General features: G+C 40.9%; 1 protein-coding gene across 9 annotated transcripts in view; it reads right to left on the bottom strand.

Annotated features, from left to right (window-relative positions):
• trr (trithorax-related) overlaps positions 1 to 6,854 on the bottom strand; it is a 156,312-nt gene extending 149,458 nt beyond the window's left edge. For all 9 annotated transcript variants that reach the window (XM_071684172.1, XM_071684173.1, XM_071684177.1 and 6 more), the window contains exons 1-3: positions 6,680 to 6,854; positions 5,400 to 5,731; positions 2,857 to 3,054 (exon numbers count right to left, since the gene is read on the bottom strand). In XM_071684172.1, the coding sequence (XP_071540273.1) occupies positions 2,857 to 3,054; positions 5,400 to 5,731; positions 6,680 to 6,839 (690 nt within the window). In that variant the 5' untranslated portion in view covers positions 6,840 to 6,854. The remainder of the gene's footprint in view (positions 1 to 2,856; positions 3,055 to 5,399; positions 5,732 to 6,679) is intronic.
• Positions 6,855 to 12,913: the final 6,059 nt, after the last annotated feature.

Genomic DNA, 12,913 nt, shown 5'->3' with positions numbered 1-12,913 from the left:
AAAGGTTCTGGGAGCGTTGAAGCGTGTGTGGAAGGCAAGAATGTTGTCTCAGAGAACAAGGGTGGGTATGTTTGAGGGAATAGTGATTCCAACAATGATATAGGGTTGCGAGGCATGGGCTATAGATGGGGTTGTGCAGAGGAGGGTGGATGTGTTGGAAATGGGATGTTTGAGGACAGTATGTGGTGTGAGGTGGTTTAATCGAGTGATTGGTAAAAAGGTGAGAGAGATGTGTGGCAATAAGGAGAGTGTGGTTGGAAGAGCAGAGGAGGGTGTGTTAAGGTGGTTTGGTCTCGTGGAGGGAGTGAGTGGGGAAAAATTGACAAAGCTGATATATGTGTGTCAAAGGTGGAGGAAACAAGAAGTGGGAGACCAAATTGGAGGTGGAAGGATGGAGTGAACAAGATTTTGAGCGATCAGGGCCTGAACATAAAGGAGGGTGAGCAAGGAATAGAGTGAATTGGAACGATGTGGTATACTGGGGTCAACATGCTGTTAATGGATTGAACCAGGGTATGTGAAGTGTTTGGGGTAACCCATGGAAAGTTTTGTGGGGCCTGGATGTGGAAGGAGAGCTGTGGTTTAAGTGCATCACACATGACAGCTAGAGAATGAGTGTGAACGAATGTGGCCTTTGTTGTCTTTTCCTAGCGCTACCTCACGTGCACGCGGGGGGAGGTGGGGGTGCCATTGCATGTGTGGCAGGGTGGCGACAGGAATGGATGAAGGCAGCAAGTATGAATATGTACATGTGTATGTATATGTCTGTGTATGTATATGTATGTATATGCTGAAATGTTTAGGTATGTATATGTGCGTGTGGGCATGTATGTACATACATGTGTATGTGGGTGGGCTGGGACATTTTTTTGTCTGTTTCCTTGTGCTACCTCGCTAACGCGAGAGACCGACAAAATATAATAAAAAAAAAGTTTGAATGGAGAAAAACTGGAGGAAGTGAAGTGTTTAAGATATCAGGGAGTGGACTTAGCAGCAGATGGAGCCATGGAAGCGGAAGTGAGTCACAGGGTGGGGGAGGGGGCGAAGGTTCTGGGAGTGATGAAGACTGTGTGGAAGGAGAGAACGTTATCTCAAGAGAGCAAAAATGGGTATGTTTGAAGGAATAGTAGTTCCAACAATGTTACATGGTTGCGAGGCATGGGCTATAGATAGGAATGTATGGAGGAAGGTGGATGTGTTGAAAATTAAATGTTTGAGGACAGTATGTGGTGTGAGGTGATTTGAGTAAGTATGAAAGGGTATAAGAGATGTGTGGAAATAAAAAGAGTGTAGTTGAGAGAGCAGAAGAGGGTGTGCTGAAATGGTTTGGACATATGGAGAGAATGAGTGAGGAAAGATTGACAAAGAGGATATATGTGTCAGAGGTGAGGGGAAGGAGAAGCGTGAGACCAAACTGAAGGTGGAACGAAAAAGATTTTGAGCGATTGGGGCCTAAACATACATGAGGGTGAGAGGCATGCAAGGAACGTCGTGGCATATCAGGATCGACGTGCTGTCAATTCTAAGACCCTCTTTATGGGGCTCCTGCAGCTTCAAGGCTCTGCTACAATCTTTACCAGAGACAGAGTTCTTCAGTGAAGCATACTCCTATTCATCCACTGATGAAGAGGCAATTTATCATAAGCATCTAACTACATGCAAGATGAGTTAAGCAGGAAATGAATGGTATTTACGGATGCAGTGTTTACATGTGCGAGAGAAGTGTGTGCCATCCACAAGGAAGGTGGAGGGTGTGAGAAAGGGCAGTGTGAGGAGGATTAGGAAATTAAGTTGCTAGTAAAAGATAAGACGTGTAAGGTCAATATTTGCAGGGAAGGAGTGTGAGTGATTAGATGTTAAAGAGAATGTCACAAGAGGTCAAAGGAGATAAAAAAAAAGGCCATACATGAAAGTTTGGGTGAAAGAGTATCAGTAAACTTCATGGATGACAAGCAAATGTTTTGGAAGTAAGTAAGTAGCACAAAGACAACAAGTAAACAAACAAGCAACATCAGTGAAGGAAGCATAATGGGAAATGGTGACAAGCAGTGATTAAAAGATGAAACGAGTACTTTGAAAGACTGCTTAACATGTACAATGAAAGGGTGATAGATCTGGGGTGTAGGGGCATCAATGTATCTAAAATGAGTCATGGCAAGTGGTTTGGTGAAAAGAGAAGAGGTGAAAAGCCTAGCATAACAAGAAGTACAACAAAACAAAAGACAGCAAAGCAAAAGACAGCAAAGCAAACAAAGTGGATGGAAATGAGGTGACATTTCTTAAGCAAGAGGGTGACTGCATTTTTTTATTGGTCAGTCTGGGATTTCAATGTTTGTATAGCTCATAGTGAGATGCCTGAGGACTGGCAGAATAAATACATATTGCCATTTTATAAAGTTAGGGAGACATAAGCAAATGTTCAATTTACTAATGTATAAGTGCACTGAGTGTTCTTGGTAAACGTGAGTAGTAAGTGAGAGGGTGGTGGAATGCACAGAAAATTCAAATCAGGGAGGAATAATGTGGTTTCATGAGTAGTTGAAGATCATGAATGTGCTCTGAGGAATTTATGAAGATATACTCAGAGACAGTGAAGGATGTGTGAGACAATAATGGATCGAGAGGAAGTGTATGGTAGAAATGAGAAAGATGCTGTAACATTATCAAAACATTTCACAAGATGAACACTTGTAAAGTATTTGCTGGTAAATTATGAAACACTTAATATACTTCAACAAAATTCATACACTACATACTCTATAAGATGCTTCAAACCATGCCAACAAATACAAACAGATTCACCAACAACATACAGACTATTTCAAAAAATCCTACCAAAACTAGAATTTTGCTTACCTTAACATTTGCACAAAAAGGATGGTAACACTGGCCACATTGAGCACAGGCAATAAGGCGACCCTCTTGGTCTTGTCCAAAGGCCCCACACATGGCACAAACATCTTGTTGAAGACAAAACTCATCTTTAGAGGAGACAAGAATAAGCTTGTTCTCTTCACCCTCCTCCTTTCCAGTTCCATGATTGGATTCCATTGCCTATAAAACAAACCCATTAAATCAGAATTTGCAAAACAATACAAGAAATACTAAGGTGGTATCAATAGAATGACTAATTACAGTGGATACATGTGAGAGACAAAAAGGGGAATAATGAAAAATGGATCTGAGTGAGAGAGATCTTTTCTTCATCTGTACCTAGTGCAAGTTCGCTAAAGTTGGAAACAGCAAACAAGTATGAAGAAAAAAAAAAGGATGAAACAATTTTTCATATACTTGCTATTTCCTGCATTAGTGTGGTAGCATCAAAAAAAGATGACAGCCTCAGAGTAGAAAATCCTCACATGACTCCTTGTTCTGTTCCTTCTTTTGGAAAGTAATAAGGAGAGAAAGATTTCCAGAATCTCACTACTGCCCTCTCAGTTGCCTTCAATGAAATGCAGGGATAAGTGGGCGGTATTCTTTCTCCCCTATTCAGAGGGATAATATATAACCAAGATGAGAAGGAGCAATAGATAGTATATTTGAGGAAAGGTACCAACATGCCCTGGCTCTGAGTGAAACAAAGCTCTAGGGTAAAGAGGGAGAATGATTAGGAAATGTCTTAGATGTAAAGTTAGGGGTTAGTGTGAGGGCAAAAGCTAAAGAAGGGGGGGGGGGGGATGGTGAAGCATAAGTAGTGGATGTTGTGAAAGAGTGAGCGCAAGTCAGCTCCAGATTGATGTGGGTAACGTCACAATTCAGGAAGTCAGCATAGTCTATTCTCTAAATAAACTTATTAACAAACATCACAAAAAAGGAGGGAAAAGGTCATCAATATATAGAATAGAAAAAGCTGGTCTAGGTAGCATGTATCCTGAAGAGCATGTGAGCCAAGAGAATTATGCACTGATGGATGGCCCAGATGAGCAGGTCAGCAACACCATCTTTGTGGCAGTCCCACAATAGCCAAAGGTGGACCCAAAACAAGCGAAATGCCACTATTGTGACTGAGTGGACAGCAAAGGGTTGGAAAGGCTATAAGCACTGAAGGTTGAAAAGTCTTAACCCTGAGTTTTCTACAGAATAGCCTAAAGAATCTCTCTCATGATCAGGAAAACACAATAGAGGGGAGAAAAGCATGGCACAACTGTGTTTAAATGCATGCAAACAAACGTCAGCTGGTGTGTGTGTTCAAGTTGGTGTTTGTGTCCAAGTTGTTGTTCAGTTAGAAGATGGGAGGTTAGCTAAGCATTCAGGTTTTCAAGTTTTAGTGATAAATACAAGCTGTATAACCCATTTCTGCAACATGCAAAACATACCAATGTTAATCATAAAGCGTGCAGTGAATCCCTTATAAATACACGAGTGAATCATCCTAAACCCTTCCGTAAGGCAATGAACCTTATAACTGACTGCCGCATGCTTAATCTTTGTAGTACCATAAAGAGGTTTAGCTTGTGTTTTCTTGTTTTCTCTGTCTTAGAAATACTACTAGAATTCCATCTGGCCCTGATGCCAAGTTCTCTTTTGGTTGGTCAATTATTCAATTATGACTCCTCCTGTTGTGCTTATATCTGAGTGAATGTTCATTCAAATTATCAAATATTATATCTATTATGAGAGCTGGGCATGTACCCAAGAGTTTCAAAGGATAAAAGTGATAAAAAAAAGATAAACAGGATAAGTCAGCAACCTGAAGGTTGAGAAGCAGAGTTTCTTTTTTATTCTAATTCATTTCCCACATCGGAGGTACCACATTCACTCACATGCATTCTCTAGCTATCATATGTAATGCACAAAAACCACAGCATCCCATCCACAACCAGGCCCTAAAGACACATTGTGTGGTTTCCTTCCACTGCTTCATATGCCCTAGTTCTGTTCATTGACAGTACATCAACCCTTGTATACCAAACCGCCCTAATTCACTCTATCCCATGTATGCCTTTCACTCTCCTTTATGTTCAGGCACTAACCACACAAAATCTTCTTCACTTCATCCTTTCATCTCCAGTATGGTCTCCCCCTTTTCTTTATTCCCTCCACTTTTGATACATGTATCCCCTCTGTCAACCTATCTTCATTCATTCTCACCCCAAGTCCAAACTATTCCAATACATCCTCTTTAGTTCTCTCAGTCACACTCTTATTACCACACCTCTGTTACGCTTCCATTACTGACTCAATCCAACCACCTCAACACCACATACTGTCCTCAAACATTTAATTTCTGACACAACAAATCTCCTCAGCACATCCTCATCTATAGCCCATGATTTACATCCACGTAACACCAAGAGCAGATATAAAATTCCTGCTCTTGGCTGGAAAAGTGGACTGATTAGAACTTGCATAATACACATGTAAAACTAATTGTAATGAAATCAGTGGTTAACCTTTACCTGTAAGGATATATTCTGGTAGTTGAAGTAGCCTCTGTATCCTCGACCATTTCCACGACCTCTACGAATTGGTATTGTTTGCCCCCGTTTTTTGGAGCTGGAAAATGCTTTCTTTCCTACGCCATATTTTTCTCCAGCACCCCCTCGTAATCTTGGAGGAAATCCTCCCCTCTTGGCTATGTTGAAAGGTTTTCCACGAGAAAAGAAACTGCTCTGAGGTTTAGGAACAGAAGAGAGATCCTCAGATCTGCCTTCAGATGTTAGATCTGTGTCATTTGAGTCCTCAGAGTGGACTGAAGATTCCTGGGGGCCATCACAGCTATCTTCTTGAGCTAATAAACAGCAAATACAAAACAACTTTAAAGTACAGATAAAAAAAATATTAAAAGAACACACCACTCAATATTAGTTTTATTTTCATTCATAACATTAATGAAAGTCCAATCTTCATTAAAAGATAACTCTGAAAATAATAAACAAAAGCAGAAAGTCACCAAAGGCAAACAAGAGTAACAAAGCATAGTATAGCCCCAATACAGAACCTTTTGAATATTTTTTTTTCTTTTTTTTTTTTTTTGCTTTGTCGCTGTCTCCTGCGTTTGCGAGGTAGTGCAAGGAAACAGACGAAAGAAATGGCCCAACCCACCCCCATACACATGTATATACATACGTCCACACACGCAAATATACATACCTACACAGCTTTCCATGGTTTACCCCAGACGCTTCACATGCCCTGATTCAATCCACTGACAGCACGTCAACCCCGGTATACCACATCGATCCAATTCACTCTATTCCTTGCCCTCCTTTCACCCTCCTGCATGTTCAGGCCCCGATCACACAAAATCTTTTTCACTCCATCTTTCCACCTCCAATTTGGTCTCCCACTTCTCGTTCCCTCCACCTCCGACACATATATCCTCTTGGTCAACCTTTCCTCACTCATTCTCTCCATGTGCCCAAACCATTTCAAAACACCCTCTTCTGCTCTCTCAACCACGCTCTTTTTATTTCCACACATCTCTCTTACCCTAACATTACTTACTCGATCAAACCACCTCACACCACATATTGTCCTCAAACATCTCATTTCTTGCCAGCCAAACCTCTGGAGACTGAAGGACTTTTATGAACTCTATTCCACTTACAAGATCAAGTTGCATTACTGGTCACAATGAGGAATTTTTTTTTCTGGTAAATCAAGGCAAAAAATAAATATTTCACATAATAAAGGTAAGGTAACTGTTGATGAAAATAGAATAACTGTTTTAACTTACTGATCCGTGGTGATTGGCTTGGAGATGGCACAACCCTATTACAGCTGGGACACACATACTCATATGAGTGGTCAGCATTCAATTTGCCCTCAATCACACTAAGGTCTGCATCATTATCACATGTGCTATGGACATGCCTGAGAGCAAACAAAGATTTCATCTAGCAGACAGCATAAACAAAAAAAAAAAAATACAGATGAATACACATAGTATCTTTGTTAGACTTAAGCAACATAAACATAGTATAAGAACAGGACAAGAATCAAATGCCATGTTTAATCATGTCAAAAATTATGATCATTGTACTGACTGGAGTAATACAATCTGTTATCAATTCTAACTCCTCTACCATGAGAAATATCATTGAATCTTCTCTCATTAGATACACAAAGAATTGTAACAATAATATCAATGAAGGCCTATACAAATTGGATAGCTTTATTGTTAATAAAATTTGTAAACAGTTCCCCTCCTTGTCCAAATAATAACTCTATGATACGCATGTTGCCAGTTGTGCAGAGGAGGGTGGATGTGTTGGAAATGAGATGTTTGAGGACAATATGTGGTGTAAGGTGGTTTCATCGAGTAAGTAATGAAAGGGTAAGAGAGATGTGTGAAAATAAACAGTGTGGTTGAGAGAGCAGAAAAGGGTGTAGTAAAATGGTTTGGTCACATGAAGAGAATGAGCGAAGAAAGATTGACAAAGAGGATATATGTGTCAGAGGTAGAGGGAACGAGAAGTGGGAGACCAAATTGGAGGTGGAAGGATGGAGTGAAAAAGATTTTGAGTGATTGGGGCTTGAACATGCAGGAAGGTGAAAGGCGTCCAAGGAATAGAGCGAAGTGGAACGATGTGGTATACCAGGGTCAACGTGATGTCAATGGATTGAACCAGGGCATGTGAAGTGTCTGGGGTAAACCATGGAAAGTTTTGTGGGGCCTGGATGTGGAAAGGGAGCTGTAGTTTCGGTGCATTATACATGAGAGCTTGGGGCCTGGATGTGGATAGGAAGCTGTAGTTTCAGTGCATTATATATGACAGCTAGAGACTTGAGTGAGGACAAATGTGGCCTTTGTTGTCTTTTCCTAGCACTACCACGCACACATGAGGGGGGAGGGGTTTGTTATTTCATGTGTGGCGGGGTGGCGATGGGAATGAATAAAGGCAGACAGTATGAATTATGTACATGTGTATATATGTATATGTCTGTGTGTGTATATATATGTATACAGTGAGATGTATAGGTATGTATATTTGCATGTGTGGACGTGTATGTATATACATGTGTATGTAGGTGGGATGGGCCATTCTTTCGTCTGTTTCCTTGCGCTACCTCGCTAACGCTTCATAGGCCCTGGTTCAATCCATTGACAGCACGTCAACCCCAGTAAACCACATCATTCCAACTCATTCTATTCCTTGCATGCCCTTCACCCTCCTGCATGTTCAGGCCCCGATCACTCAAAATCTTTTTCACTCCATCTTTCCACCTCCAATTTGGTCTCCCACTTCGCGTTCCCTTCACCTCTGACACATATATCCTCTTGGTCAATCTTTCCTCACTCGTTCTCTCCATGTGACCAAACCATCTCAAAACACCCTCTTCTGCTCTCTCAACCACACTCTTTTTATTTCCACACATCTCTCTTACCCTTACATTACTTACTCGATCAAACCACCTCACACCACATATTGTCCTCAAACATCACACAATATATATATATATATATATATATATATATATATATATATATATATATATATATATATATATATACTTAGAAAAGCAGATGAATTTGTATGTATCATTTATGGATCTGGAGAAGGAATATGATAGAGTTGATAGAGATGCTCTGTGGAAGGTATTAAGAATATACGGTGTGGGAGACAAGTTGTTAGAAGCAGTGAAAAGTTTTTATCGAGGATGTAAGGCATGTGTACGTGTAGGAAGAGAGGAAAGTGATTGGTTCTCAGTGAATGTAGGTTTGCGGCAGGAGTGTGTGATGTCTCCATGGTTGTTAAATTTGTTTATGGATGGGGTTGTTTGGGAGGTGAATGCAAGAGTTTTGGAAAGAGGGGCAAGTATGAAGTCTGTTGGGGATGAGAGAGCTTGGGAAGTGAGTCAGTTGTTGTTCGCTGATGATACAGCGCTGGTGGCTGATTCATGTGAGAAACTGCAGAAGCTGGTGACTGAGTTTGGTAAAGTGTGTGAAAGATGAAAGTTAAGAGTAAATGTGAATAAGAGCAAGGTTATTAGGTACAGTAGGGTTGAGGGTCAAGTCAATTGGGAGGTAAGTTTGAATGGAGAAAAACTGGAGGAAGTAAAGTGTTATAGATGTCTGGGAGTGGATCTGGCAGCGGATGGAACCATGGAAGCGGAAGTGGATCATAGGGTGGGGGAGGGGGCGAAAATCCTGGGAGCCTTGAAGAATGTGTGGAAGTCGAGCACATTATCTCGGAAAGCAAAAATGGGTATGTTTGAAGGAATAGTGGTTCCAACAATGTTGTATGGTTGCGAGGCGTGGGCTATGGATAGAGTTGTGCGCAGGAGGATGGATGTGCTGGAAATGAGATGTTTGAGGACAATGTGAGGTGTGAGGTGGTTTGATCGAGTAAGTAACGTAAGGGTAAGAGAGATGTGTGGAAATAAAAAGAGCATGGTTGAGAGAGCAGAAGAGGGTGTTTTGAAATGGTTTGGGCACATGGAGAGAATGAGTGAGGAAAGATTGACCAAGAGGATATATGTGTCGGAGGTGGAGGGAACGAGGAGAAGTGGGAGACCAAATTGGAGGTGGAAAGATGGAGTGAAAAAGATTTTGTGTGATCGGGGCCTGAACATGCAGGAGGGTGAAAGGAGGGCAAGGAATAGAATGAATTGGATCGATGTGGTATACCGGGGTTGACGTGCTGTCAGTGGATTGAATCAGGGCATGTGAAGCGTCTGGGGTAAACCATGGAAAGCTGTGTAAGTATGTATATTTGCGTGTGTGGACGTATGTATATACATGTGTATGGGGGTGGGTTGGGCCATTTCTTTCTTCTGTTTCCTTGCGCTACCTCGCAAATGCGGGAGACAAATCCATAAACAAATTAAACAACCATGGACACATCACATATATATATATATATATATATATATATATATATATATATATATATATATATATATATATATATATATATATACATATATATATATATATATATAAATATATATATATATATATATATATATATATATATATATATATATATATATATATATACATATATATATATATATATATATAAATATATATATATATATATATATATTTCTTTCAAACTATTCGCCATTTCCCGCATTAGCGAGGTAGCGTTAAGAACAGAGGACTGGGCCTTTGAGGGAATACCCTCACCTGGCCCAATTCTCTGTTCCTTCTTTTGGGAAAAAAAAAAAAAAAAAAAAAAAAAAAAAAAAAAAAGAGGGGAGGATTTCCAGCCCCCCGCTCCCTCCCCTTTTAGTCGCCTTCTACGACACGCAGGGAATATGTGGGAAGTATTATTTATTTTATTTTATTTTGCTTTGTCGCTGTCTCCCGCATTTGCGAGGTAGCGCAAGGAAACAGACGAAAGAAATGGCCCAACCCACCCCCATACACATGTCTATACATACACGTCCACATGTGCAAATATACATACCTATACATCTCAATGTACACGTATATATACACACACAGACACATACATATATACCCATGCACACAATTCACACTGTCTGTCTTTATTCATTCCCATCGCCACCTCGCCACACATGGAATACCATCCCCCCCCCTCATGTGTGCAAGGTAGCGCCATGAAAAGACAACAAAGGCCCCATTCGTTCACACTCAGTCTCTAGCTGTCATGCAATAATGCCCGAAACCACAGCTCCCTTTCCACATCCAGGCCCCACACAACTTTCCATGGTTTACCCCAGACGCTTCACATGCCCTGATTCAATCCACTGACAGCACGTCAACCCCTATACCACATCTATCCAATTCACTCTATTCCTTGCCCGCCTTTCACCCTCCTGCATGTTCAGGCCCCAATCACTCAAAATCTTTTTCACTCCATCTTTCCACCTCCAATTTAGTCTCCCACTTCTCCTCGTTCCCTCCACCTCCGACACATATATTCTCTTGGTCAATCTTTCCTCACTCATTCTCTCCATGTGCCCGAACCATTTAAAAACACCCTCTTCTGCTCTCTCAACCACGCTCTTTTTATTTCCACACATCTCTCTTACCCTTACATTACTTACACGATCAAACCACCTCACACCACCCATTGTCCTCAAACATCTCATTTCCAGCACATCCACCCTCCTGCACACAACTCTATCCATAACCCACACCTCGCAACCATACAACATTGTTGGAACCACTATTCCTTCAAACGTACCCATTTTTGCTTTCCGAGATAATGTTCTCAACTTCCACACATTCTTCAAGGCCCCCAGAATTTTCGCCCCCTCCCCCACCCTATGATCCACTTCCGCTTCCATGGTTCCATCCGCTGCCAGATCCACTCCCAGATATCTAAAACACTTCACTTCCTCCAGTTTTTCTCCATTCAAACTCACCTCCCAATTGACTTGACCCTCAACCCTACTGTACCTAATAACCTTGGATCTGGAGAAGGCATATGATAGAGTTGATAGAGATGCTTGGATCTGGAAAAGGCATATGATAGAGTTGATAGAGATGCTCTGTGGAAGGTATTAAGAATATATGGTGTGGGAGGCAAGTTGTTAGAAGCAGTGAAAAGTTTTTATCGAGGATGTAAGGCATGTGTACTTGTAGGAAGAGAGGAAAGTGATTGGTTCTCAGTGAATGTAGGTTTACGGCAGGGGTGTGTGATGTCTCCATGGTTGTTTAATTTGTTTATGGATGGGGTTGTTAGGGAGGTGAATGCAAGAGTTTTGGAAAGAGGGGCAAGTATGAAGTCTGTTGGGGATGAGAGAGCTTGGGAAGTGAGTCAGTTGTTGTTCGCTGATGATACAGCGCTGGTGGCTGATTCATGTGAGAAACTGCAGAAGCTGGTGACTGAGTTTGGTAAAGTGTGTGAAAGAAGAAAGTTAAGAGTAAATGTGAATAAGAGCAAGGTTATTAGGTACAGTAGGGTTGAGGGTCAAGTCAATTGGGAGGTGAGTTTGAATGGAGAAAAACTGGAGGAAGTGAAGTGTTTTAGATATCTGGGAGTGGATATATATATATATATATATTTCTTACATTTTTCATATGTATATATATATATATATATATATATATATATATATATATATATATATATATATATATATATATATATATTCTTTCAAACTATTCGCCATTTCCCGCTTTAGCGAGGTAGCGTTAAGAACAGAGGACTGGGCCTTGGAGGGAATATCCTCACCTGGCCCCCTTCTCTGTTCCTTGTTTTGGAAAATTAAAAAAAAAACGAGAGGGGAAGATTTCCAGCCCCCCGCTCCCTCCCCTTTTAGTCGCCTTTTATGACACGCAGGGAATACGTGGGAAGTATTCTTTCTCCCCTATCCCCAGGGATAATATATATATATATATATATATATATATATATATATGTGTGTGTATGTGTGTGTATGTGTGAATATGTGTGTATATGTATATATATATATATATATTATCCCTGGGGATAGGGGTGAAAGAATACTTCCCACGCATTCCTCACGTGTCGTAGAAGGCGACTAGAGGGGACGGGAGCGGGGAGCCAGAAATCCTCCCCTCTTTGTATTTTTAACTTTCTAAAAAATGGGAAACAGAAGGAGTCACACGGGGAGTGCTCATACTCCTCGTAGACTCACGTTGGGGTGTCTAAATGTGTGTGGATGTAACCAAGATGTGAAAAAAGGAGAGATAGGTAGTATGTTTGAGGAAAGGAACCTGGATGTTTTGGCTCTGAGTGAAACAAAGCTCAAGGGTAAAGGGGAAGAGTGGTTTGGCAATGTCTTGGGAGTAAAGTCAGAGGTTAGTGAGAGGACAAGAGCAATGGAAGGAGTAGAACTACTCCTGAAACAGGAGTTGTGGGAGTATGTGATAGAATGTAAGAAAGTAAATTCTCGATTAATATGGGTAAAATTGAAAGTTGATGGAGAGAGATAGGTGATTATTGGTGCATATGCACCTGAGCATGAGAAGAAAGATCATGAGAGGCAAGTGTTTTGGGAGCAGCTGAATGAGTGTGTTAGTGGT

This window comes from Panulirus ornatus, chromosome 37, assembly GCF_036320965.1.
Source record: "Panulirus ornatus isolate Po-2019 chromosome 37, ASM3632096v1, whole genome shotgun sequence".
In the NCBI taxonomy this organism is placed as follows: Eukaryota; Metazoa; Arthropoda; class Malacostraca; order Decapoda; family Palinuridae; genus Panulirus; species Panulirus ornatus.
Note: the sequence above shows the minus strand (reverse complement) of the source record. Positions and strands in the feature narration are given on the sequence as shown.